The sequence below is a fragment of the Sciurus carolinensis genome, chromosome 4 (assembly GCF_902686445.1).
Source record: "Sciurus carolinensis chromosome 4, mSciCar1.2, whole genome shotgun sequence".
In the NCBI taxonomy this organism is placed as follows: Eukaryota; Metazoa; Chordata; class Mammalia; order Rodentia; family Sciuridae; genus Sciurus; species Sciurus carolinensis.
Genome location: NC_062216.1, coordinates 29796462 through 29823895, shown reverse-complemented (window position 1 = coordinate 29823895; position 27434 = coordinate 29796462). Strand labels below are relative to the sequence as shown.

The 27434-nt window shown below is 31.1% G+C and overlaps 1 protein-coding gene across 1 annotated transcript in view; it reads right to left on the bottom strand.

Annotated features, from left to right (window-relative positions):
- The window catches only part of Wdr17 (WD repeat domain 17), a 93896-nt gene that overhangs the window by 32795 nt on the left and 33667 nt on the right, over positions 1–27434 (bottom strand). Inside the window, 8 exon segments of the mRNA XM_047551539.1 lie at positions 1697–1788; positions 4502–4670; positions 8280–8464; positions 10852–10974; positions 12932–13183; positions 17934–18164; positions 20659–20842; positions 24990–25118. Coding sequence (XP_047407495.1) covers positions 1697–1788; positions 4502–4670; positions 8280–8464; positions 10852–10974; positions 12932–13183; positions 17934–18164; positions 20659–20842; positions 24990–25112 — 1359 coding nt within the window. The 5' untranslated portion in view covers positions 25113–25118.

Sequence of the window (27434 nt, the reverse complement as noted above, 5' to 3'; positions counted from 1 at the left end):
AAAAGTGGTGTTTTGTTTTGTTTTGTTTTGTTTGTACAGGGGAATAAACCCAGCAGCACATAACCACGGAGTCACATCCCAAGCCCCTTTTTCTTTTTCTTTTTTTTAAATTTAGAGACAGGGATCACTGAGTTGCTTAGGGCCTTGCTAAGTTTCTGAGGCTGGTTTGAACTCAGCCTCCCAAGCTGCGGAATTATAGGCAAGCAACACTGCACCCAGCTAAAATGGCTTTTTATTCTGCATCTTAAACTTGCTTTAAAAATATACAGATTCAACTTCTTCGGGTAATGTCCAGTTTGTTTTTACTTCTCTGGGGATCAAGGAAAGTAGATTTATACAAGTGGATACAAAAATACAGTCTATATATTTATTCGGTTTGAGGGGTGGAGGGACCTTCCCATAAAAAGTATGTTTATGGCTAATTCCTTGCATTTCTTTTGTGGGGACCTATACAGCTTAGTTAATTAAAACTGGTTTTAAATTTCCTCATATTTATTCCACAGGATTGAGGTAATTTTGATATTGGTCTTAACTGTGATTGAATGCTGGTAAAATATTGAATGAACCTAAGAAATGTGCTTGATCCTATGAAGCTGAGTTGCTAGAATCAGGTTGGAACTTCTTAAGTGCTAACGGGTAGGTATTTTAGGTCAAAGATGCCAATATGCAATAAGAAGAAATCAACAAATATGCTCAGCAAGGATACCATTTTTAAAATCTTTCTTCCTGCTCATTTCTTTTATATCTCATTATTTGCTATGGGCTAGGTTGTTCTGGTGATGTGAGAGCTGAGGCCAGGTTGGGGCATTGCTAAACTAAAAGAATATTGTTTATTATATTTAGAGAAAGGGAAGGACATAATTCTTATCATCTTTGTGAAAGTTTCTTTGTTTAAGTGTAAAATTTCTTACTGGTGGTTAGAAAAGTTTCCAGTAACTGCATTTGCTTCATTACTACAATCCACTGGGAGATCAAGGCTATGAGATGGCATTCTTAACTGTTTTTTGAGTCTTTTGTATAAATGATTTTAAAGTCTCAAATAAATAAATAATTTCCCAAGGCATTATATATTTAATACGCTTCAACAGAAATTGCTTAAATAATGAAATTTCAAGATATTGAGACAATACTAGATCATATTCCTATTGTCTTGATCATATATAACATTACAATTAGATCATTATGAATTTTTCAAGAGTTAATGGAACTCAGTAAAATACAGAATGATAATTTTAGCCTAAGATAAACACAATCTGTGGCATTACATACAGGAAGAGGGGCAGTTTAGGGCATGTCATACAATAATAGAATTTGAGGACTGAGGAAATTGAAGAAATTATGGAATAAAATTTTATCATTTTATAGTTAAAGAAACAGGTTTAAGACAATAAAGCAGAATCAGGACTATGATTTGAGACTTCCAAGTCTAGTTTTCCTCTCATTTTTTAATATTTGCCTAGCTTTAGTGGAGGATGCCTTAAAATTCTTTTGAGTCTATAATGAGACTTCAGGTGAATTTTTATATCTTTGACTCAGCTACAATTGGCAGAGTTAATTTTAGCATGTGAATACCTCCTTGGATTTTCCTCTAATTGAGAGAATCATACACCCCCAGGTTATCATCTGTTGATTAAGAGAGAAAACATTTACAAAATATAAGATACCATGCTATTCAGTAGTGGTAGATATATCTTACCTCATTAAATCGCTGTACCATTTTGCCCTTTTGAACATCCCAGATAAAAGCACCATTTTGGGAAGTTGCTCCAGCAATACAATTTAAGCCACCTTAGGAAACAATATGTTAGACATTATATATTAAATATGTGCCACAAATGTAAGTTCTCTCAAATATGTAATTTTTTAAAATGTAAGACTTGGGATTTACAATGTAGTTCTTTATTTTTTGTAATGGAAATTCTCATAATTGTATATATGCATCAATGCAGCAAATTTGGAAAGAATAATACAATGAATATATCTACTATATAACTTCAATAATTATCAAAATATGGTCAATCCTGTTTTATCTATCCTCTACTAGACATCTTTGGAACACATCTGATATCATATTACTTCGTCAATAAATAAACATGTTTAAAAGACATGGATGGTTTTATTATCAAGAACAAATTAACATAATTAAACCACGAATATTATCAATAGTTCCTCAATATTATCATATACTTAGTGACTATTCATTCTTCCCTATCTAGTAATATTTTAGTGATTAGGAGAATACTTTGTAAGCAAAACACATAAAAATTATTTCTCTATCAAAAGCATAAGCAATACTTTGTTTTAAGAAATAAAATATTTGTGAAAATAAAACTACTGTTCAGTTAGCAGATGGTCAAGAACCTAAGTATTATTTTGTAAGACAATGAAAGAAGAGGTTTCTTTTTTTACTAGAAGAAAGGAACAGCTGTCATTTACTGTCTGGAAGTATGAATATACAGGAATACTCTGCAATAAATGACTATAAACATTAAAAGTCATTATGTTTATAGTATTTTATTCTGTTGAAATTTGCAATCTAGTTTTTATTTTGTCCCCTTTGGGTTCTCAAATCACTTCCAGACTTTTTTTGCAGTTTTTTCTTTTCCTGGGGTATCTATTCTAGAATTTGGAAGAAATTATGTAATAATCAATATCCTATTCTATTTCCATTCCTGTCAATATTCATTGATCTTTTTTCATTCACATTTACCTAAAAATCATGATTCATAAGTAATTACACAGTAAAAGATGACAGAATTTCCATTTGCTAACATTTTTACTTTTTTGATGCAAATTATCAACGTAGAGAGTGAAAGTTTGCTTTTAGTAAGACCAGGCCTGTGTAATAACTTGAAACAATGATTCTTATATTCAAAATTTTTATTTAAGTTTTAAGTTTGAGATATATACTTTTTGTATGTTCAGCTGATAGCATCACTTTATTGGTGGGTCCAATTCCTATACTGCTGGCCAGGGAAACCTGCCACACAGATGTGATGATTAAGAACACAGGTTTAGGTACATTCTATTTAAAGGAACAAACATCTACCATCATTGAGAGTTATAGGTAAAATATATTTTCTAGACTTCTCATTGTAGATAAGAGATACAGAAAGCAGTGCTCCCTTAACCTTTTCTGTGTTATGAATCTCTCTGGAAATCTGATTACTATTACATTCTTTGACAGATAGATATAGGTACACACATACACACACACACACACACACACACACACACACTTATTCATAAAATCCCAAGAGATTTTCAAATTCCTTGAAGACATCTAAACACCTTGGAGGCATAGAAATTCAGGGTTTTAGAATCCTCATGTATAAAGAAAAAAACTAAAAAATAAGGGTAAAGCTATATACTGGTTATATATGGTAATTAAGTTAATATATTATTATTATGACAAATAAGTCAGCATTATACATACCGCATAAAGTGAAAAATCCATTTAGAGCTGAAAAATTATTTGCTATGGAAAAATAATGTCTTTGGAAGTGTCAGAGGTTATGTAGGACATATTTCCTTTATAAATAGGAAGGTATGGCCAGGCATGGTGGTGCATGCCAGTAATCCCAGCCACTCAGGAGGCTGAGACAAGAGAATGGCAAGTTTGACCAGTCTCAGCAAGTTAGGAAGACCCTAAGCAACTTAGTGAGACTCTGCCTCAAAATAAAAAAAGGGCTGGAAATGTGTCTCAGTAGTAAAGCACCCCTGGGTTCAATCCTCAATAACTAAATAATAAATAAGAAGGTATAAAATAGCATCTTCTGATATTAAAGAAAAATCACATTATGACATAAAAGTTCTTCAATATTACAAAAGTAGAATTTATATAGAATTAAATTGTTACAATTACTTGATATATAATCATTCATACTTAAAAACAGATATAACAGAGGCAGCAGTCTTTAATAAGTTTTAGAAAATTAATTTTTGACCCAGGAATGTTGGTGCATACCTGTAATCACAACAATCAGGAGGTTGAAGACTACAAATTCAAGGACAACCTCAGCAACTTAGCAAGAACCTAAGAAACTTAGTGATACCCCGTCTCAAAAGAAATAAAAAGGGAAGTGGCTCAAAGGTTAAGTACTCTTGGGTTCAATTCCCAGTACCAAAAAAGAAGAAGAAATTTTTGTTTTTATTTTCACAAATTTGGTTCACATGAAAATTTCAGGAAATATTTTTTTCATGTAAAACACCATACCTTTAAAGACATAGCCATACAAATATCGCAAAAGTCAAGCTCATTCATATTTACCGTGGCTTTTCTGTATGACTATATCATTTTAAAGGGCTCAGGAATCAAAATGTCTCTGAAAGTAGTCATTTTAAAACCTCACATGAACTAAAGTAACCAAATGTTGATACTAATTTGCCTCTATGATCATTTGGAACAAAATGACATCTAGAGGAAGAAGATAATTCAAATGAAAAAAAATTTAGGAAAATCACATAATTGCATTTCTGATTTTAATAAAATGTTTCTTACCTGGAGCCCATGAAAGGGAATAAATAACCCCTTCATTACCAGGGGATGTATACATTGCTGTTAATGTGTTTATATCCCAAACTTTTATAGTGCCATCAAATGAAGCTGTTGCTAAAAGATTCGGATCATCAGGTTTAAATTTGCAGTCAAAGATAGTTTCCACATGTCCCTAGGAATGCAGTATAAAAAAGTCACGACTACTGAGGAAAATCTACATAACTAATAAAGAATCCATAATGTATAATCAAAGTATATGATATATATAATATAGTTTTCCAAATATTAATATATATTATTATATAATATAATATATATATTTATATATATAAATGCAAACATATATAGACAAGCAAAAAATATAAAAATGTGGAATCACTGCTATGGTTTAATGTTCTTTGTTATGTTGTATTCCAGGTTGCAAATCCCTTAATAAAAATGCTTGGACCAGAAGTATTATGGATTTCAGATTTTTTCAGATTTTGAAATATTTCCATATATATATTGAGATAACTCCAGATACAACTCAAGTCTAAGTATGAAATTCATTTATGTTTCATAAACACCTTGTATGCTTAGGCTGAAGATAATTTTATAGAATGTTTCTAGCACGTGACTTTTTACTGTGACTTTACAAATCACAAATGACTTGTCAGCTATGGGATTTTCCACTTGTGGCATTATTTTATTAACATTCATATAGTTTCAGATTTCAGATTTTACAATTAGGGATGTTCAACCCATCTTTTATATAGACCTGAATTTTACTCAACTGCAGTTCTTCAATTAAGCAACTAAATTCAAAGATGTTCAAAGTTTCATTTTTCAATTTAACTCAATACAAAACATTCTTCTGATTTTTTTAATGTACAGAATACTAAGCTAGACATTTATAAAGCAATTAACTTTTTTTCCCCTGAACTAGAGATTTAACCCAAGAGTGCTTAACCACTAAGTCACGTCCCCAGCCCTTTTTATTTTTTTGTTTTGAGACAGGGTCTCACTAAGTTGCTTAGGGCCTTGCTGAATTGCTCAGGCTGGCCTCAAACTTGCCATTCTCCTGCCTCAGCCTTGCAAGTCCCTGGGATTACAGGTGTATGCCATTGCACCTAGCCTAATGCAATGAACTCTTAATAGATATTCTGCATCATTCTTGCAGTAGTATAGAAGACAACAATGATGTTGAAGCTATAAGTCCATTAGTGAAAATATTCCTTTTTATACCAATGGCATACTCCAAAAGCACCTTTGAATTTTGTCAGAAATAGAATCAGACATGGCCCCAATTTTTAATGGAACTTTTTCCAAAAATTTCTAGAAAGTCTACTCTTTGGGACTTGGAATAATTGTTACTGTTACAGGGTGATTAAAATTCCAAACACCCACATGAATGTAAAGTGGTATATATAACAGATACATTTAAACATATACCTGGAAAGTGACAATTAATCACTATGTGCCTATCAGACATCTTTTAAAACCCAACTTAAATGGCCAGAGTTAGATTCTGTCTTCTTCCAAATATTAGGGAATGGGAATCAAAATTCCTGCTTTAAGCAGCAGATACTACAATATGTTGGGATCTAGGCAGGGCGTTAAAACACAAGAACAAGGCTTTCTATTCTTCAACAAGGTTGGAAAGGTAGAGAAGGAAGTCCTTTCTCCTCCATGTATTTCTGTTAACACCAGAAACCACAACCTTAGGAAATTGCAGAAGTACTATAAGGTCTCCCATTTAGGTGAAGGTGTTGGAAAGAAAAATCCCAAAGACTAGAAAACCCACTGGTTCACCTGGCTGGAGTTGTTGTAGCTGGTCATTTCTCATGATAAGAATAGCAGTAGTAGTAGTCATCTGCATGTGCATTTTTTTTTTTTTTTTTTTGGTACTGGGGCACTGAACTCAGGACCACTCAACCACTGAGCCACATCCCCAGCCCTATTTTGTATTTTATTTAGAGACAGGGTCTCACGGAGTTGCTTAGTGTCTCACTTTTGCTGAGGCTGGCTTCGAATTCTGGATCCTCCTGCCTCAGACTCCCCAGCCTCTGGGATTGCAGGCATGTACCACCACGCCTGGTGCATGTGCACTTTTAAATGTTATTTTATTGCTACACATTCAAATACTACTTTTGGAATTCTAAAAATTCACCTAGAAGGGATTAAATTGTAATATTTCTGCTGTGTTTTCTTCTTACCAAGAAAAAAGGAGGAATGAAGAGGAAAACACAGCTTTTTTTCTTCGGTTTAAACAGATAAATGGTATTATGGGAATCTGTCTTTTAGAACGTGTAATAGGATTATGTAAACTCGAATCTTCGGAGGAAATGTTTCTTCTGGTAATATTTCCAGTAATTTCAAATTTGTAGCAGTATTAAAAGAAGGTACGAGGGGGAAAATGACAGCCTCTTTTGACTGTCAGATATTTTTAAAAGGAGAAAAGCCACTGAAATCATTTGTAAAACTACAAAATTTTAGTATTTATTAGATTTTCAAATTTAAAATAGGTTTTCAAATAAAATATTTAAACATGAATCTATATGCTAAATAGAAAATCTATTAAATTCAAATTGCATGATTCCTCTTCTACTAAAACATTTTATACATTTAAATGTATTATATTTTTCTCTCTTCCCTGTCATAAATTTGTTTGAAAATAAATGGTAATTTAAAGTACAGAAGAAGTTTACCACACTAGGAAAGAGTTTACATGGAAAAAAATTTAAGAGGAAATAAAATTAAATCACTTTCAAATAAACTCTAAAAAGAAATATTTTAAAATAGTTAAGCTACATATTGCTTCAGAAATATTTCTGATATAGTTCAATTTTAAATTTGAGAACAAAATTAAATGAGCAGTCTTAAAATGATCCAATCTTATTTCTTATTAACTTTTTTTCAAACCTCATTTTTAAGTCTAGAGTTCATTCCTATGTGAAATCACAGGAAGGTAATTAGCAACAAAGTTTGTTAAGTGTCTAGATTAATCTAATTTAAACCTGTGGAAAAACAGGAGTATTTTTATAATGAAGGAGATGAAGGAGAATGACTCTTGACAAAGGAATTATAACATAAACTACATTAGTGCATGCTTTCATTCATGCAGTCAACAAAACTTTTAATAAAGTCTTATTATGTGCTAGGCACTATACTGGGTAGTGGGGATACACCACTAATGAGGTGAAAGGGTGAAAACACAGAGACTGTATTGTATCTTATATCAGGGTTTAAATGATAATAAAAACAGAATTCACAGAATTAACTATTATTATGATTCACAGAGATAAGTTTTAGAAAATGCCTAATTCAACTCAGTTCACAGAGGAAATGAAAATAAAGTTTGGAATAACTGAAAGGGATTGATTTGTCTTTCCTTCTGAAAGAATATTCTATCTCTCATTTTGCTTCCGACAATATACTGCTACGTCCTTTATTTATTTATTTTTTCTTGTTGTTCTGGAACTGGAACCTAGAGACTCACTTATGCTAAGCAAACACTCTACCACTGAGCTACATTCCAAGCTCCTGCCTCTGTATTTTTCCATTACATAAAACACATGAGAAGCAGACATTAATATTTTAAGTTTATTAACATTTAAATAATTTTAATAGTTCTGCCATTTTTCTATGCATTTTTAAATGTTTCAACCAACTAAGAAAAGTCTTAAAAAATCATTACTTACAAAATAATTTTTAAAAACATTAACACACAGGCAAAAGTACACATGATAGATGTATGCGAAGTAAGTGTTTCGTGTAATAGAAGGAATGACCACAGACATACCAAGTCCCTAAGAAAATCCCACTTCTTGGCTCCCAAATCATAAAGACCAACTCCACCATCCAAGAAACAGCACACGGCGTGACCAGGAGGAAGAGAAAATGCTTGATTCTGTGTCAAACTAGGAGGTGGAACTGCTTCACTAGTTGAGGACGTATAATGATTTCTGTTTGAAGATTGGATTGAAACTAAAAACGAAGCAGAATAAAAAAATAAGCATTTATGTCAATAGCTTCCCAGTATAACGAAACCACAGGTCTTAATTTATAAAAATGCTTCATTGCTTTGTTTTATCTTAAAATCCAGAGTCCATATCAATGATTACAATTTCTGCTATAAGAGCAGTTTGGCAGCATTGCCAGAAAATGTGGAAATATAAGCACAGAACTGGATTTTATTTTGAAAAGGTATATTGAAGAGCAGATGGACCAAAATGGATGAAAATTAATGTGCAAGGAATCACAATCTGTTGTGAATATCTGGTTTCTTATCTTCCCATAAATTAATGCACAGCATGATTATTTTTGAATATTATCTCCCTTTAAAACACTGACATAGCAGTTTAGTATTCCCCCTTCCACATGTCTACATGTACGTAATTTTTCCCTCTTAAAGTTAATAATTCTTTGCCGCTAATTTCCAAGTCAATAAAAACAAGTATTTTTTAGATTATTTATAATTCACTTCAATTCAGCACTCAAAATAAGAATTACAACAGTGTCTGACATACATTTGCATCTCAATTATTTCTTCTTCCTCAGATTTTTTATTATTTTTCAGACTTTTGTTTCTTTTATTTTCAATTATATAAATACCTCCTTGTTCAGTTATTTTTTGTATTTTATCCCATATTTTATCTTTGTAGATTTTCCTTAAGAGTGTGAATATTTTCTTACAAACATAATTCAAAATAATGATGCCAGTGTAAGTTATCAGACCAATACATAATTAATTACATATTGAAATATGGACAAATATTTTCCAGTACTTTCTTTCTTGATTAAAGTACAACAAAGTTTTTCTTATCATATTCATTATAGGTAATTCTCATTTCTCTGAACCTGAGAGTGACAGGAAGTCCAAACTAGAATGATCAATGAATAATAGAAGAGACATTTGGTAGCAATAGTTTTGATAAAATATTTCTGAGAGTTTGGTTAAAAGTTAATATGATCCATGACTATTTTTCTGATATTTTTATTAGATGATATTATGAGTGGTCTTGACAAACTTTATGCATCAATTTATAATTCATTATTTTTAGAATTCAGCGAGTGTGTCTGCATTTTAAAATTTCATTTTCATAACTGTCTAACAATAGGTCATCCAAAAGGAATTACACAAAAATAACAACATTGGCTTCATTTTATACTCTGATTTTTCTCTGAGGGATACAAACTTCTCTTTGAATATGAAAAAAAAATATCAGTAAAAAAGATCTGAGCTGTCTCAATTATTCCATGTATAGAAATTCACATCCACTGAGCAAAGTAACTAAACCTGACATAAAAATGTATGAAATATAAACATTATGCCAGCTTTAGGTATATTACCACATCAGTCCTGATATTTCTAGACCCTCAAGTCTCCAGGCTAGAAATATTAGGACTCCATGAAAAAGCTGAAATTTGAGGAAAGTCCAAGGATTCAAATAGAGAGATTTTCCTTTATTTACCACTGTCAACTAAATTAGGTACCAAAATAATATTAGTCACTGCTAATTATTTAGTATAGTATAAAGATAAAAAGGCTTGAGTAAGGAGGAATCAATAACTCTAGATTTTCCAATCACTAAATTCCCCCCTCCATGTTTTTTATGATCCATGCAAAATGGAAACAGTACCATTTGCACAGTTTAATCATAATAGACTTAACAGGAAGTCAATTTATTTTCTCTTACCTTTATAAAAATTCCAATTCTGAACTTCCTCCAAGTTCCCTATCTTTTCATTTATAACGTGAGTGTGCTTTATTATTTTTCTTAATTATAGAAGCAATGAATGAAAATCAGAAAAAATACGCAAAAATAAATGAAGAGTATACAGAACGCCCAGAATTTTAAATACTAATCCAGGGAAAAATGGTATTTGAACATGAAATATATTTTCTAGATTCTATAATTTGAACATATAGGTTATTTTAACTTTGTTATAAACTATACAGATTGTAAATGAGCCGTGTTTGAAACAAATTCTCCTAATCAAACCAATTTTATTTCATTTCATCATTCTTGATATTTCTTTTTTCACCAATATCATTATTTCATCCTCCTCACAGAAATAATTTAAGATTATATGAATACAATTAAGAGCACTCTGCCTCTAAATATTGTCAACTTAGTAATATTAGTTATTTTGTGGATTTGGTAGTCCTTTAGTTTCTTTGCTGCATATATATATACACACACACACATATGTATATATCTGTAGAGAATATATAGATATATCTGTAGAGAATATTTCTAAGAAATTGTTTCTCAGTTGCATTTATTATCTGATACATTTATATCACTACTTGTCACTTCAACAGAAAACATATTTTAAAATATTAACATTTTCATAGTATTTTTACTTACACTTTTTCCTTGGAGGAGAATTAAGCACATGTAAGCAGTGAAATCCTGTTTTCTTTAATTTAAAATTATCAATAGGTGTTGTTCTTGAAACATTCCAAATGCGTAAAACACCCACTTGAGAATCTAGTCACATGATAAAAAACCAAGTGTTAACAAATTTTGTTTAAAACTAAAATGTCCAGATGTAAAAATAAAAACAAAAACTTTCATTTGCAAAATTTTAGCACTAATTATTGACATGCTTTGAACAATAATGTGGTATGGTATTATAATCAAAGAAATGTTATTCAATTTTAAGTTTTGTGATTGTTTTTCCTCTGCTACAAACCCTTTCATAGGGTTAGAAACTGCCTACCTTTGCAGCTTCCCCCCATCAAGAGCATTATAACAGTTTTGTTACAAAACCATTCCAGGGGAATACAGTTATTCTAGGAAACTGTCAGCTACAGAAAACTATTTACTTGTAACCAATAAACAACCCTTCCTGTTTGGAAATGTTTGTAAACTACTCCATTGTCCATATTCATCTCAATAAAGATTTTCAAATATACCGGAAGACCAGCAGAAACTCTTCTAAAAATCCTACCTTAATAGATACTTTGGAGAAGACTCTGACATTTCCTCAAACTTTCAACAGCATTACCATATGATCCAGCAATGCCACTCACAGACATATACTCAATAGAATTATAAGCATATGTCTACAAAAACTTGTATATAAATGTTTATGAAAACATTTTCCATAATAGCATAAAGTAGAAATACTGTAAGTGTATATGAATGATAAAATCTGGCAAATCCACATAATGGAATATTATTGAACCATAAAAAGGAATGAGGTACAGATACATGCCACAAAATGCATAAAACTTGAAATATTTATGTTGAGTAAAAGAAACATGACAAAAGGCCACATATGGAATGATTTCATTTATATTAAATGTCCAGAGTAAGCATCCACAGAGATAGAAAGTGGATGATCAGTTTATATCTGCCCATGGGTATGCCAAGGGCTGTCGTGGAGTAATAGCACATGGCTATTAAGGGGAACAGGGTTTGCTGGGAGTCATGAAATGTTCTAGAATTGAATAGTGGTGATGATTATATAACTTGGTGAATATACTAGAAACTACTGAATTGTATCCTTTAAAATTGGTAAATGTTATGACGTGAAATATATTTCATAAATAACAATAGGCGTATTTTAAAACTTTCATGCTTTTTAATTCATTAACTCCTGTGAAATTAAAGTGTATATATATATATATATATATATATATATATGTGTGTGTGTTTGTATGTGTGTCTATACATATATATCCATATATATTCATACATCTACTTCTATCTACTTCCATGTGGAAATTAAGTACTAAAGAAGTAAAGAATTTCTTAAAAAATGTTAAGGTGATAAAAATATTTATTATTTTATGTACTGAGCAAATACAAGAAGCATTTACACAGTAGTTGAAACTAGCAGAGGCCTCTTTCTCTGAACCTAAATTAAGTAGTAAAAGTACAGTCGCTTAATTTCTAATTACCATTCCTAAATTTCCCATCATTCCATTTTTCATCATTACTTGTCTTTGCTACTTTTCTCATGATAAGAAAACTATGAGGGAGCATACTTCCAACCCATGGCAATTATTCCTACTTTCATTTTCAACTTGGGCTGAAAATATTTGGGTCTGCCTAAGCATATCTGGTCAGGGGCTATCAAAATTATTAGTGAGGCTATTGCGACTCCTATCTAGGCAAATTTTTTTTCTGGTCATCCTGCTATACCTGAAGTTAAACTTTGTCTCCAGTACTTACATAAACACATACTACATGTGTGCTCATACTTAATATATCACACAGTATTTCCATAAACCTGGAATGCTGGGTTTTAATTTCATTTTTATTTGCAATTATGTTAATGATATAACCATACAAATTAAAAGTAAATTCAGCATTTACTATAATGAATGAAAATGTCTGGGATATTGTCTTATACAAATTAATAAAAGCCTATAATTTCTCTTATTTAATTAAAAAATGTACACATATATAAAATTTTGAGGATTAGGGATAGGTATACCTCCAGTTATAAACATGCCAGGAGCACTGGGAACCCAGGCTAAGCACTGCACAGAAGCTGCTACACTTGGAAAATTAAATGTTGTTATGCAATAAAGTGATTCAGAATCAACTAGGCGAATTCCACAATGCAAATTAGCCACAAGAAGATAATCAGTAGAGAGTGGGTCCCATTCCAGGGCTGTAATTGGATCCTCTTCATCTGTTCCTTCAAGAGATTCAGGTCTCAGAACATGTTTCTGATTTTTATTACCTATTAAAATATAAAGAAAATTATTTCTCAAAGAGTCACTAGAAGGTCAATAATTTAAATCAAGTTGATTTTCTCCTTGTGTACCACCAGTCTCTAGAAGTCCTAAGAATGCAAATCTGGCATTTTTATGCAGGAGGTATAATTCACATATAAATGCAGGGGAATTAGGTTGTCCTCATGGTAAAAGTCAGACTGAACTGCTTTGGCTTGGCAATCTCCAGTGCCTTAAATGTTTTTATTTCTTACTGAAAAGCTGTAAGAAAAAAGATACAGATAATAATGTACTTGATCTTTTCAACAACAAATTTCACCTAATTAAAACTGAAAGGAATAGGGAAGTCCTTAGAGAAATGAAGAATATCGAAAAGTGACTAAAAGCACAGACCTTGAGAATGAGAGCATGATGATAATAATAATTGCTATAATAGTGATGCATATTAATATAGTTATCATTACAAGGGAGAGAATAATTTAAGAAGACTTATTGACCAAAGCTTTACCCTTTCTTAAGTAAATTTGAGATGTTTTCTTGTATCGGTTAATATTTACGATTTATTAAAAAATATTCTAGTATATAAAACAATCAAACATCTGCAAGACAAAATGGGAGAAATTGCTGCTTAACCCTATAATTTCTAAATTTTGTTGCTTCAAAGTCCTATTCTTATAGTCAAAATCATAGTGAATTATATTCCCTATTTTACTTTTGATCTGGAAGGCTGGTATTTTTATTATAAAACAGAAAAATAAATCTATAAAATTTCGCAGTCATGGGAACAGCAGGTAATATTTTTATTTATATATGTTATCATGTTATTTCTCTATTTTAATATGCAAAATAAGGTAACCTGTGTTGTTAGATAAGGACAGAAACATATGACATAAATAAATCAAGAAGATAAATTTGGCAATTTCTACATAAAAAAATTAAAATGAAAGCAAGGAAAAATTGGGATTGAAAGATAAGAATAACATAGTCACATGGCTGTCAAAATTTTGATTTTGAGATTAGGTGGCTAAAGCAAAGAGGAAATTATTATGAAAAGGTTGCACAATTCACAATGTTAATTTTGTTTATAAAAACAAAATTAAAAGAATAAACAAAAAATATCTTGAGAAGCACAAGTTTTTCCTAGAATTGGGATCAGAAAGAAATACCTTCTATGTGCTTTAAAAAGGTAGATACAGTGTTACACAGGGATAATGTCATCAACAACATTTCTAAAGTTTAAAAATGTAAATCTTATTAATGCATATTCATGAAATAGCAAATGAATGACCAACATTGATTCAATTAGACACTGTAGTGAATGTTAAAAAAGAAAGTTCTTTGATGAACTTGGTCTAAGAACAAAATTTGAATTGATTATAGCAGTCAGTAACTTTTTCTGCCCTGCAATAATATTCTTTAGAGAACTTTTACATGAAAATATAATATATAGATGGCAATATGTTTCTCCTGCCATGTGTGACGACCATAAATGTATCTGGATATTTGCAAATTCTCTGGTTGAAAATCACTTTTGCAGTATAAAAAAAAAGGAGGACAGGTCTGCTATTTAAGGTATCCAAAGGGTGACAAATGAAGCTTACACAGAATGTATTAAGCATTTTAATAAAGAAGAAATAAATGCACACACACACACAAAGAAAATACAATATATAAAACAGAATAAAATGGTGCTTTGTAGACTAAAAGGGAGCAGAAGGCTTAAGAGTCCAGCTGGATTTCCTAACAAGCCCTCTTAACTCCCAATACACACACATAAATATACAAACATACAAAACACACTTTAGAAGTGACATATTTAAAATGATAGATAAGTGTATTCTATAGTGAGCAGTATTCCATGAATATCTATTTATTTTTCTAATAGAAAGAAATTTCAGACAACAGAGAACTTGAGATTGTCATAGCTTCCTAAAAGAACCCAAGGATTAGAAATCCTGTATCATAAAATAGGGATAGAATCATCTGTGATGCCAAGAAGTCATTAAGAAGGTATGGTTGATAGTGCCTCATAAGAGTAAGAAGTCTAACAAAACCTAACAACTACTAATGCTAACAGTTCCAAAGTTTACAATCCAGAATTCAATGACAGAATCAAAAGGCAGAGCTTCCTCATGATCTATTAGCTCATGTCTATACAAAAGAAAAATATCTAGAAGAATTGTATCTTTTGTAATGTTTTATGTATTTTCATTGCTAAATAAATCCTACTGAATAAATGAAATTAAGAGGTTTGTGTTGATTTTTATGGTTCAAATTGTTACTCCTTCCTCTCAAATGAAGTTGTTGAAATCCTAACCTCCAGTACCTGTAAATGTCATGTTATCTGAAAATAGGTTTTCAAGTTAAGGTGAGGTCCTTAGGGTGATTGCATTCTTGTACAAAAAAGAAAATCTGGACACAAACACATGTTAGCAAATAGTGGAGGATTCCATGTGAAGATGGGAGTCAGGCTGCCAATAATCAAGGAACTTCTAGAAGTTAGGCTTAGAGAGGCCTAGAACAGATCCTCTTATTATCATCAGGGAAAGGATGGCCCTATCACACCTCATTTTCTTACTTCGGGAATGAAGACATGTGAGACATTAAGTTTCTCTTGTTCTAAGCCATCCAATTTGGGTTCTTTTTTATATCAGCCCCAGTGCACTAACATATGGGTAGATCAAGAAAAACAACCCTGATGACTTAGGTACAGATGTACAAATTGGAAAACAGTAGCCTCTTCAAGAAGCCACATAGCTCAGACTGCTCAAATATTGTACTTTCTATCCTGTATATACCTAGGACAGAGAAAAGCAAGGAATATCTTTATTCTTCCTTCATTTTATGTGAAAATAAGCCTACAATGTCTCAACACTTTATGTCTTTGATATGTAAAATAATGTCTCAATATCTATGATTTCATACCTTCAAATATGTCTAATAATAATAATAATAATAACAAAGCAGCAAGAAAAAAATAAAGTCCTGGTCAATGAAAAAGGAGATACTCATAATGACAAATCACAAAATATAAAAAAAGAGAGAAGGCATTTTAGATTAAAATAAAAACATACTCCTCATAAATCTCTTCAGATCCTGAGGCAGCACTGAGATTCCTTGAGAAGAAAGAAATCAGTCACCATACTGATGAAATCTCTGGGTTAAAGACAACTAGAGGCTAAGTTGGGCAATATCCCTAATGAGATCTGGTTAAATAATGTAGAGAGCAGAGCGGTCAGAAGAGAAATCACACAGCCACTATTATTGTTCATATATTATCTCCTGAAACTCCCAGAGATGAAAAAGAGTACAGGAGAGAAATATGATCTTCACATCATCAAAACAGAGAAAGCATGTGAGTTTTGTTGCTTAATTTAACTGTGAACCTTAATGACTAACTGTACGATAGAATCTGCTCCCAATGTAGAGGACATAATAGAGAAGTACAGTGGTAGAACCTGTCAAGTGCAGGTATTTGAGACAAAATTTTAAACGAAGCAACAGCCATTGATCTCTCCTCAACCTAATCTTCACCTTAGATGAAATGGTCCCATGCTCATTAGTTTAAACTAGAAAAACAGAGGGCATGTACAAAGAACAGAGGGGTAAAGTGGTAAAGAAGAGTATTTGTATCTATTTTAGATTCCATTTAAAATGTATTTAAGATATAATGACCTCAGTGTATCAATATTTTATATAACCCCTCTTTTATTTTTTTTTTTTTGTGGTGCTGGGGATTGAACCCCAGGCCTTGTGCATGCAAGGCAAGCACTCTACCAACTGAGCTACATCCCCAGCCCCACTTTCTTAAATTAAGAAAGATTATTTACTAAAAAAAAAGATTTATTTAAAGTTTCACAATTTCTTCGGTTCAATTTTACTTTCTTTTTTCTTCTGTTAATTTCAGTTAATTTGAAATGTAATGTTTTACAGAAGTAATTATCCCTTCCTACAAAAGCTCTTTTATCTATCTTTCTAGACATCCAATAGTCACATTAAAGACATTTTTAAGGAACCATGGCATCAAAATATCATCTTTATCAGCAGGTGAGAAAATATTTTAGAGGGCTTTACTAAGTTATCATATCTTCCAGCAACATGTCCTTGTTCATTTATGTCAGTTTCTTAGTCAATGTGCAGAAAAAACTTGACTTAAACATTACAAATATGGGGGGATTAACTGATTTGGGTAAATTCAAAGCAAGATCTGTACAACTGAGTGAAATTACAATGCCTACAAATAAAATTTACATCAATGAATATATGAAGTCAGCCCAATTCTAGATAATATTTTCACAACTATTATTTTAAAATTAAAATTTTGATACTGTTGATTCTACATATTGCTACAGTTTGGATCTGGAATGTTCCCCAAAGTTCCCCATGTGTTAAAGCTTTGGTCCCCAGGCCCTGGCACTATGAGGAGGTAATGGAACCTTTAGAACCAGGGGCATTTTGGGAAGTTAAAAGGTCACTGAGGGCATACTCCTAAAGGTAATTGTGGGACAGCACCCCTCCCTCTTTTTGTTTCCAGATGTTCCCACTTGGTTATACTGTGTCACCAAGCAGTGGAGCCATTTGGTCATAAACTAAAACCTCCCAAACTGTGAGCCAAAATAAACCTTCCTTCTTTTTAAGCTCATTTGTCTCAGATACTTGTTTGAATAATGGGAAGCAAACTAAAACATGTATGTAAATAAGAAAGCACATCTGCTATAAAATATATAAATTAAAAAACAAGACTAATTAAATTCTTACCTGGCTGGAAAACTGATAGACTTCCATCAATATGACCAAACACAACTTTCCCCTTTTTTTGGGTATGCCATCTGAAAATACAAATATCAGACAAGAAGCTATGGGCTTCCTTGTGTACAGTCACTCCACTATCTGGTCCTGATATGGTCCAAATGAACAGTGGGCCTCTGTGGGAGACAAATGCCACAGCATCATCTGCATTCCAGCACCAGCTAAGAGAGGCAGGTATTCCTGGAATAAATTAAACACAGATACTTAAAAGAAAGATGTAGCACAAAATTGTACCATTAAATATTCTTTGTACTGTACATTTTTAAAACTAAAACAAAGTAAGTTCATTATTTTGAAAATATTTTACTTACTTCAGAAGAGGATTTATAACATAATCCCACAGACAACAGAGAATTTATGTAGGAACTTTCAGAATGAAAGGAAAAATACCTACTTAGGTTCAAATACTAATAAAATGGTCGAATGTTTCATAGAGCCAAAGAAGTTTATAGGGTTCTTTAATTTAATAGACTATATATTAAAGAAACAAATACTTATTATTTGTATATGAGACCTCTAGACATTCTAGATATATAGTGTAGTAAGAAATAAAATGAGGGTTCTGAAAATATAAATTGAGGAGAATGAGATAAATGCATGAAGAGATGAATGTTACTATAAAGATTTAATAACAACAAACAATATACTACAATCTATGTCTTTCAGGAATTTAGATTCAAATTCTAGTTTTGCCTCCAATGAGCTAAAGAAATTACTTTCTCTAAACCTCTGTTGCCTTATCTATTAAATGGAAATAATAATAAAAATAGCTGGCTACCTATTTCACATGAATGTTAAGAAAATATAATAATGTATGTAAAATTACTGTATAAATCATAAGATGAAATACAAAAGTTAATTGTTAATGTTCCTGCTATTGTTGTGATCAAATGAACTGTATATAAAATAGGTATTTTGGAAATGTATGACTCAATGGAGAAATTATGTAATCTCCCAACACAAATAGATTGACTATATTAGAACCATAAAATTGAATACAATATATCAGGTCACGTAGAGTTAGGACCTAGGAATCTATTTTTATCAAGCTGCTCCAAGTGATTTTGATATGCAGAAAACTTGAGAATCACTGGACTACTGTCATTAAAAGAATCTGGATTTGAATTATACCTTCAAATAGAGGTCAAGTTTAAATATATTAGAGTGAGCAATATTTCTTAGGAAGAGAACATGATATGAATAAAGACACAGTATTGAAAGTTGTTGGTTTATAGTAATTCAGTTTGTGTCAACAGGAAGAAAGTGGAAGCCTAAAGCCTGGTTCAGGGCCTGACACATATTGAGAACGCCATAAATATTTGCTAAGTGAATGAAAGAATGAGTACATGGTCAAGGCCAATAAAAAAGCTGATGTGGCTTTAGGATGTATTAACAGAAGCAGAATTTCCCTAACAAGGGGCAAGTTACTTTGGACCAAATCACTACAGCATAATTAAAGAAGGACAATAGAAGGTTGGCTCTCTAAATGTATATTAAAAACAGCAAGGGAAGTGAAGGAACCACAAACAATGTCATGTAATAATAATAATAATAATAATAATAATAATAACAGAAAATACTTATGTAGTGGTTTACTATGTACAAATACTTTCAAGAGCTTTGCAAATATCAACTCATTTAATTATCCCAATCATATTCTGAGATAGGTAAAAAGTATTATTTTTCTTTTTGCACTCAGTGTGACATTTTAAAACCTGATGACCATTTTAACATTTTACAATTGGACAAACTAATACTCATTTTTCTTTAAAACTACTGTTTATTAGGAAAAAGAAAAATAAAGTGAAAACTACTGAAGAAAGATCAAAGTCTAGTATTATACATAGAGGTTAAAAAGTTCACTTAATGTAAATTGTTACTTTGCTTAACCTGGATTCTAAAAAATATTGGCATCTTAAGACATTCGAAAGGGGATATTTAAAATGAAAATGATTAAAAATGTTCATATTTTTCCAAATACAATATTGAAGTTTTCTAAATATAGAAAACTGAATATAGAAAACATATCCAACCATATTTTACAAAACCATAATCAACTGGGCTATATACTTGGTGCTCAGAAAGAGTACATTATTATGACATTTATTATTATGACAATTATCCTCATTATGAGTTAAAATTGAATAAGAGTTCCCAATGCTAAGTAGAAAAAGTATGACATTATCCAAATTCACAAAGACCTATTTGTGTGAACTAGCATTTTCGACCCTGACCAAACTACACATAAAGGCATGAAAACAGCTGAACAACACATTAAATACATGCAGAATATTGTCCTTGTATCTTAAAGTAGAATACAATAAGGAGTAGAAAACACTAATGAATAGGCAAGGATTTTTACTTGCCTCCTTAAGTCTATCTTTTAAAATGATTTTTATATTAATTTTGAAAAGTTTTATATTATACTTAAAAATTAATGAAATCATTTGGTACTATGTTTTAGTTGATCTTGTTTTCAAAGTACAATTATTTCATGAAATTTTGTTTCAGTTTTGTACACATACATGAGTCATGATGTGAAATATATTCCTTATGTCAGTTACTATTAAGAACTTTTACAACACAATTGTAAAACCTAAAATAATAAAACTTAATTGTGGTTGTTGAAATAAAAAGTTTTAACCAATAAAATAAATCTCAGTGACAAATGTACCTTTTGTATTGTTGAGTTTAGCAATGACTTTTTGTTCTGCAACATTCCAAATGATCACTAAATTATCAGTACTGCCACTTGCAAACAGATCAGGATTATGTGGACACCAAGAGATTGCTGTAATTGTTTTTTTATGTTCAGACATAATTGCACGAAGTTTGAATTCATTATAACGGTGATCCAACTAAAATGAAAATAAATAAACAAAACATTTTAGTGCTCCTTTTAAATAATACACTATCCAATAATAATCATGTCATATAAACAAAAGCCACATACATGAAAATTAGTTCACTGAGTAATAAAGATATGAACAAATTTCAATCCTTGGTCTATGTTCAAGTGTATTTAAGTATATTTGATCAGCAGAAAAAAGTCATATGGGAACAAATAAGAGAACTGAAATAAAACATCAATTAAAATTAATAAAAATAAATGTTTCACATTCAAATATGCATAATAATTCAGAACTTTCTTACATTTTCCATAGCTAATTTGAAAACCTTTGGTTTTGGAATTTTTTTCTGCCATTTGTACTTTTATTTACATTTAAAAATTAAATTATGGTGTACAAAAAATTAGGATTTTAAATAAACCAAATACTTATTCTTATATTATTAAGATGTCTAACTCTTCGAGAGAAATGTATCATTGACCCTTTTTATGTCATTTTTTAAATTAGGTTGTATTTTTATATGTAAGTGAATAAAATGAATAGCCTATATTTTCCTGTTTCATTTGTAATTATGCCTGAGTTAATTAGTGGATTAAATAATTTCTCCAACATTGTTACCATGTTTTGAATTGTACTGTATATGTCATGTTGTAGTGAACTTTTCAGGGTTACTGAAAATTATAAAAAATCATTATATTAAATGTTACTCCAACATTTCTCTAACCATATACTTGCAGTAAAATCCTAACTGCTGACAGAACCTTCAGTACTCTGCATCATCAAACCTCTGCTATCTTGCCAAACTAATCTGATATAAAATTCCGCCCAGTAAAATCATTTCCATGTTACAGCCTGATACTCACTGTTCCCTTGGCCTTTAATACTCTCCCCATTGATTTGCTCACGGTTATTCATTTACCTGTTCAGGTCTGATTTCAAAAGTACCACTTTAGAGAGATGTTTTCAGACCATGCCATCTAAATTAATAACTCTACTCAAAACCTATCCCATTATCTTATTGTCTGTTTTGTAGTCTTCATGGAACACATTTCTTCCTGAAACATTTACTTAATTATTTATTTACTGATTTTATGACCTCTCCTGGTTCTCTGTCCCACAACATTTTGCCTGGTTTGTGCACAGTTGCATTTCTAGTGTCATGTAATGCTTGGCCAATAGAAGAGGGTAAGTTGATACCGAAGATCAAACCCTGATGTTATGGTTTTGCACTTAAGTAACTTCTGCTTTTTGCTATACAATAATGGTGTAGTGAACATCTTTGTATGTAAAATTTTTACTAATGTCCTAATTATTTCCTAAGGCTTTGTCTCCTATAAATTCTTTTTATAGTTTCAACTATTCTTAGACAACTTTGATGAAGCGTTAGTAAAGATAACCCAGTACCACTGTTTTTTTCATCTGATTAGCACTACAGCAATAATAATTTGAAGGAAGCTATTTAAATACATAATTGTATTTTTTATATTTATAAATAAATAGCTTTTTAAGTTTTAAATTATTCAGAAATTTAAGTTAGCTATGGTAGATATTGTGAATATATAAGATGTAACAGAAAACTTTGGTATATACATATTAGAAATTTAATCAAAGATTCTATAAATACAATAAATATTAAAAAATTAAGACATTTATCAATGACCTTCTTTGACTTTACCATACAAATTATCTAATAGTATCTGTAAGCACACTAGAGAATATTGAACTATTTGTAGGGATTAAATTATTAATGAATTCCTATTATATTTACAATTCAGTGTTGTAAGACTGTACTATTATATTGAGATGGAGCATAAATTACTGTTAGAGTGCTTTAATACAATATAATGATGCATTTTAAATAACAATTTGAAAGCCATTTACAAATATTATTTTATAGTTCAGAAAAATATGATAATACATCATCGTCATTATCTAGAATTTGACATATTTTTGGACTTTGACTATACAGTCTATGTTTGCAAATTACTTAATAAACATTTATCCTGAAAATAATTATAACAACTTCTATTTATGTAGCAGAATTTTCAAATCACTTTAATTTAGATGATCACATATAAAACAATATAAATTTATTAATATATACATTTAAATACATGATTATATAAATTCTATATCACATATGAAAGTAAATATGAATTATGTATACTGTATAATATAAAATATGAATTTATATATTACTATCAATTTAATGTCAATGTCATCATTTAGTGATGCAACTTTTTATTGGCATATTTTGAAACACGTTGCTATAGTATATACTGTAAAGAACCATCACCTAAATTTATTTAATTTGCAAATGACCATAATTTTGAGTTCATTTCATAAGTTTTACATGTTCATAATTTTGACTTAACTGCATAAATATTTGTCATAAAATGCTATCATAAGATTTCAGACACAAAAACTTGAAAAAAATTAAGCCTTACCAACATCTGCTCAGTTTCTTACCATCCTTAACCTCTGGGAGGAACAGTTTGCTTTGCCTGACATATTTCTTTTCTTTAGAAGGAAATAAAAGACAAGAAGACAGGAAGTGGAGACTAAGCAAGAAGGAATTTGGGAGTGAGACACATGGGAGACATGCAGGGTATAAAGAACATAGCTGGGAAGGAAAAAAGAGAGCTTTCTGCTGCCTCATGTAGGGACCGGCTGGGAAGTGAAAGATTGTGAGTGATATTAAAATCACATCTTCATTGCTACACATTTCCAGTCTTGATAAATGGAGTACACACAATCTTATTCTCTACTGTGGAAAATAAATTATTTTTATGGATTAATGCTACCATTTCTTAAATATTCCACAAACTATAGCATGATTAGTAATAAACTAATGTAGTAATAAAAAGAATTCTTCAGCATAAAGCATTATTTTTTACTCAACTGAAATAGTTGATGTTCGAAGACTAAAAGAAAGCAAACTCATGCATCCAAGACATTTAATGAATTGTGTACAAAGTGCTAGAGTGTACAAAAATTTAAGAATGCAAAGGTAAGAAAGCCTCATTTCTAATAAATGGAAAAATAGAGAGAGAGAGTCCATTTTATGAAATCTCTCACTAGTAAGGAAGGGGGAAAGCCAGCATAAGAAAAAGAATGTACATTTCAGGTGAGATTTGAAAGATGAGAAAATGTTCCCTACACAGGCAATGTAGGCAAACTGAAAAATTAATGAAAACAAAGGAGACATGAGTTTGAGATGTTTTATAAAATACAATTGGTTTGGTATGTCTGTAACACAGAGTGAAAGAAAAAGGAGGTAGGATGATCACGAGTTCTTAAAAGTCATGTAATCCCAGTAAAGGGAGGTTGAGGCAAGAGGACGGCAAGTTCAAAAGCAACTCATCAAGACCCTGTCTCTAAATAAAATATGAAAAAGGGCTGGGAATGTGACTTGGTGGTTAAGCATCCCTGGGTTCAATTCCTGGTACCAGGAAAAAAAAAAGTCATAATATGAAGTTTGGATGTGCTATTATGGTATGAGTAGCAATTAAAGATTTTAAAATTGAGATTTACATAAATTATAGGAAAAACAAATTAAAGGAAGTGAGACTATTAAGAGAATATTATATAGTTCAGGTAAGAAGGAAAGAAAGAAGATACTGAAAAATACAAAATACCACAATCAATCTTGGTTACTGAGGGCAAAGGATGTGACTAGAAGCGAGTCAAAGATGACTCATATTTCTGAAATATGAAAAGCAAGCTCCTTGACTGAGAATCTGACTGTGGGTTTAAGGAAGAAAGCTGAACTTGAATTTAAGAGGTTAATGGCTCCTCTATCTAGAGAAATTTATGAAGACACTGGCACTGTAAATTGGAAACTGATGAGTGATGACTGGAATTAAAAAAAAAAGGTAGTTATGAAGATTTTTCTCAGAATATTTCAAAATATATCTGCACCAATTTTAATGGACTATCCACATCCTTCAACGAATAGAATTTTCTTGTTTCAAATTTACTAATAATATGATATAAACTTTTTCTAAACATTTTAAAGCCCAATAAAGAACAAAAAATAGAAAATAGAAACAGCAGTTAAATTACAGCATTATATTTTTCTTGTGCCCAGGGCTTAAAATAAATAATAATTTTAACTATTACAATTAAAAATTGAAAAGAATTAGTATTATTTTACCTGATAAATATAGATAGCCAGAGTAGCACAATATGCAAACCTGTCTCCACTGGCAGCACATACATCTTTGTTCCATGGCTGACATCCAGCAGCCAGCAATCCCACTTGCCTTACCTGGGACATGCTTGCCTTGAAAAACAAATGTGAAGAAAATGTCATTAATTCTCATTATTGGACAAACTTCATCATTTTCATGTCTTCCCCAATCCACACCTTTGTGCCCCGAAAAATGTTACTACTACTGATCTCACCTTACATTTTCAGAGAAAAGGAGCTGAAATTCCCAAATGCACACAGACCTCAAGGCAAGTACTTTACAGGATCAAGAGATCACAAAATGATGAATGACATATGATACTTCGCCAAAGGCTGGGAAGCCTATAAGGAGTTATGGAAACTATAGTGAAAGAGAAGGTACACATCCCATCTAAACAATTTTAATTCCATTGGAGATGGCCATCCCATGCTGCCAGATAAATGGAACTTCTGAGATAAACTAAAATATCCATATTTTTCTGTGATATGTATCAATTTTTAAAAACTTGCAATTCGTTCAAGGCAGAAATTCAAATTTAAAACACTATGGGTCAATGTTGATGGGATTGTGACCTCTGTCATAGAATTCCAGGTTTTTACATTAACTCTTTATACTCACAAAAACTATTTTAAGTATTTAAGACAGTTATAGGGAAACTGGATTAACAACATTGTTCACTGTTACCAGAGGGGACAGAAAAAAATTGGAAAGTAGTATATATTTTGATAAAAATTGATTATGTCAGAAGACAGAAGATGTTTAAGTAACCAACCCCAGAAATGCAGACTATGAAGCATGGTAGAAGCAGCCCAGGGTCAAGACTAAATAAATAAAAAATGAGACCCAGCTTTGCACCAAGCACAGAATACAAGTTGGAACCTTAGGTATCTATCTCTTGAATCTAAAATATACTTTTGAACTGCATTTTCTGCAAGAGTTCTCTCAGTTCAAAAAATTCTATGAATCTGCGTATAAACTCAAAATTCTTCTAACATATGGGAGAGAAGAAGCATCATGGGTGTTTTATACTTATAGAAATGAAACTGATTGCAAGTTTAGGATCATATTGAGAATTCATCAAACTGGAAAATCATTCTAAGGCTAAAAACATACCTAGGCAGAGTACTACACTATATAGTTATCTAATGAATGACATTCACAAATAAATTACTGATGAAATAAAAAACCTTTTGAAATTAGAATTCAGACCACCATTATATGTTTAATAGTCAATATCTATTCAATATTTAGTTTATGATGCTCAAAAGCTTTATATAAAGAGCATAATATTAATATCAAAATCACAATATATAAAATTATTACACATACAAAATATATGCACATAAGATGTTCAGTACAAGTGTCTAGGTGCTTGTTCAGTGTATTCCCTGGAACCCTACAACTTAATAATAGCCATGGTCTTCTCTTTCTACTCTGCTACCCAGAAGTTTAAAGCAAGTTATCCCAAATCAATGATACCTCATACAGTTATGGAAAACATAACTTGGTGTCTCTTTATTATCTGCTTTATGGTGTCCCTAATATCTTATTCACTGTGTGTATATGTGTATGTGTGTGTGTGTGTTGCTGAGGACAGAACCCAGAGTTTCACGCATGCCAGGAAAGCACTCTACCACTGAGTACATTCCCAACCCTCTTCTTCCTTCATGTTCAGACATTAGCAAATGTCAATCAGTTATGTCTTCTACAATGTACCATTAACATATCAATTTATAACACTACTTTCTTCCTTTTATCTTTACTTTCAGGCTTTTGCAACTGGAAAACATCTACTTTCTTCTTGTTCTCCAATTCTTTGTTCTTGTCCCACAAAACCCCTTATCTGGATAGAACTAGTGAAAAGTTTACCAGAACTCAGTCAACTATTTGAAGTGAAAAATTGTCATGATAAAGAAATAGTACTATCAATCTTTGAGTGCTTACAAATATCCCAAAGCTTCTACAGAAAAATCCTTTCTTCCTCCTCTAATGACACTGCATTACTTCAGGGGCTAGCATTCAGGATAAATAAAAAAAAGATATATAGTGTTTTTTTTTTTCTAAGTGGTAATTTTACAATAATATTCTTCTTCACTGAAAATATGTCATTTCAGTCTCAATGTGAATTAAATAGGCTTTTGTAGAATATGCTAGAGATCTGTGATTGCTATTTATAGCATTTCTATGTAAGTAAAAACAACTGCTGATTTGTTTAATAAAATATTGAGTTTATTTCGTAAAGGAAACATAGGGCTCTTTAAACACAAATGTAAAATGGAATCATTTAAAAATTTTAACTTTCTGCTAAATTTGTACATTTTTAAAAGTTAATGAATTAATTTTAAAATAGTTTTAGGTTCATAGCAAAATTGTGCAGTTAAATACAAATCATTCCCAAATACCCTTTG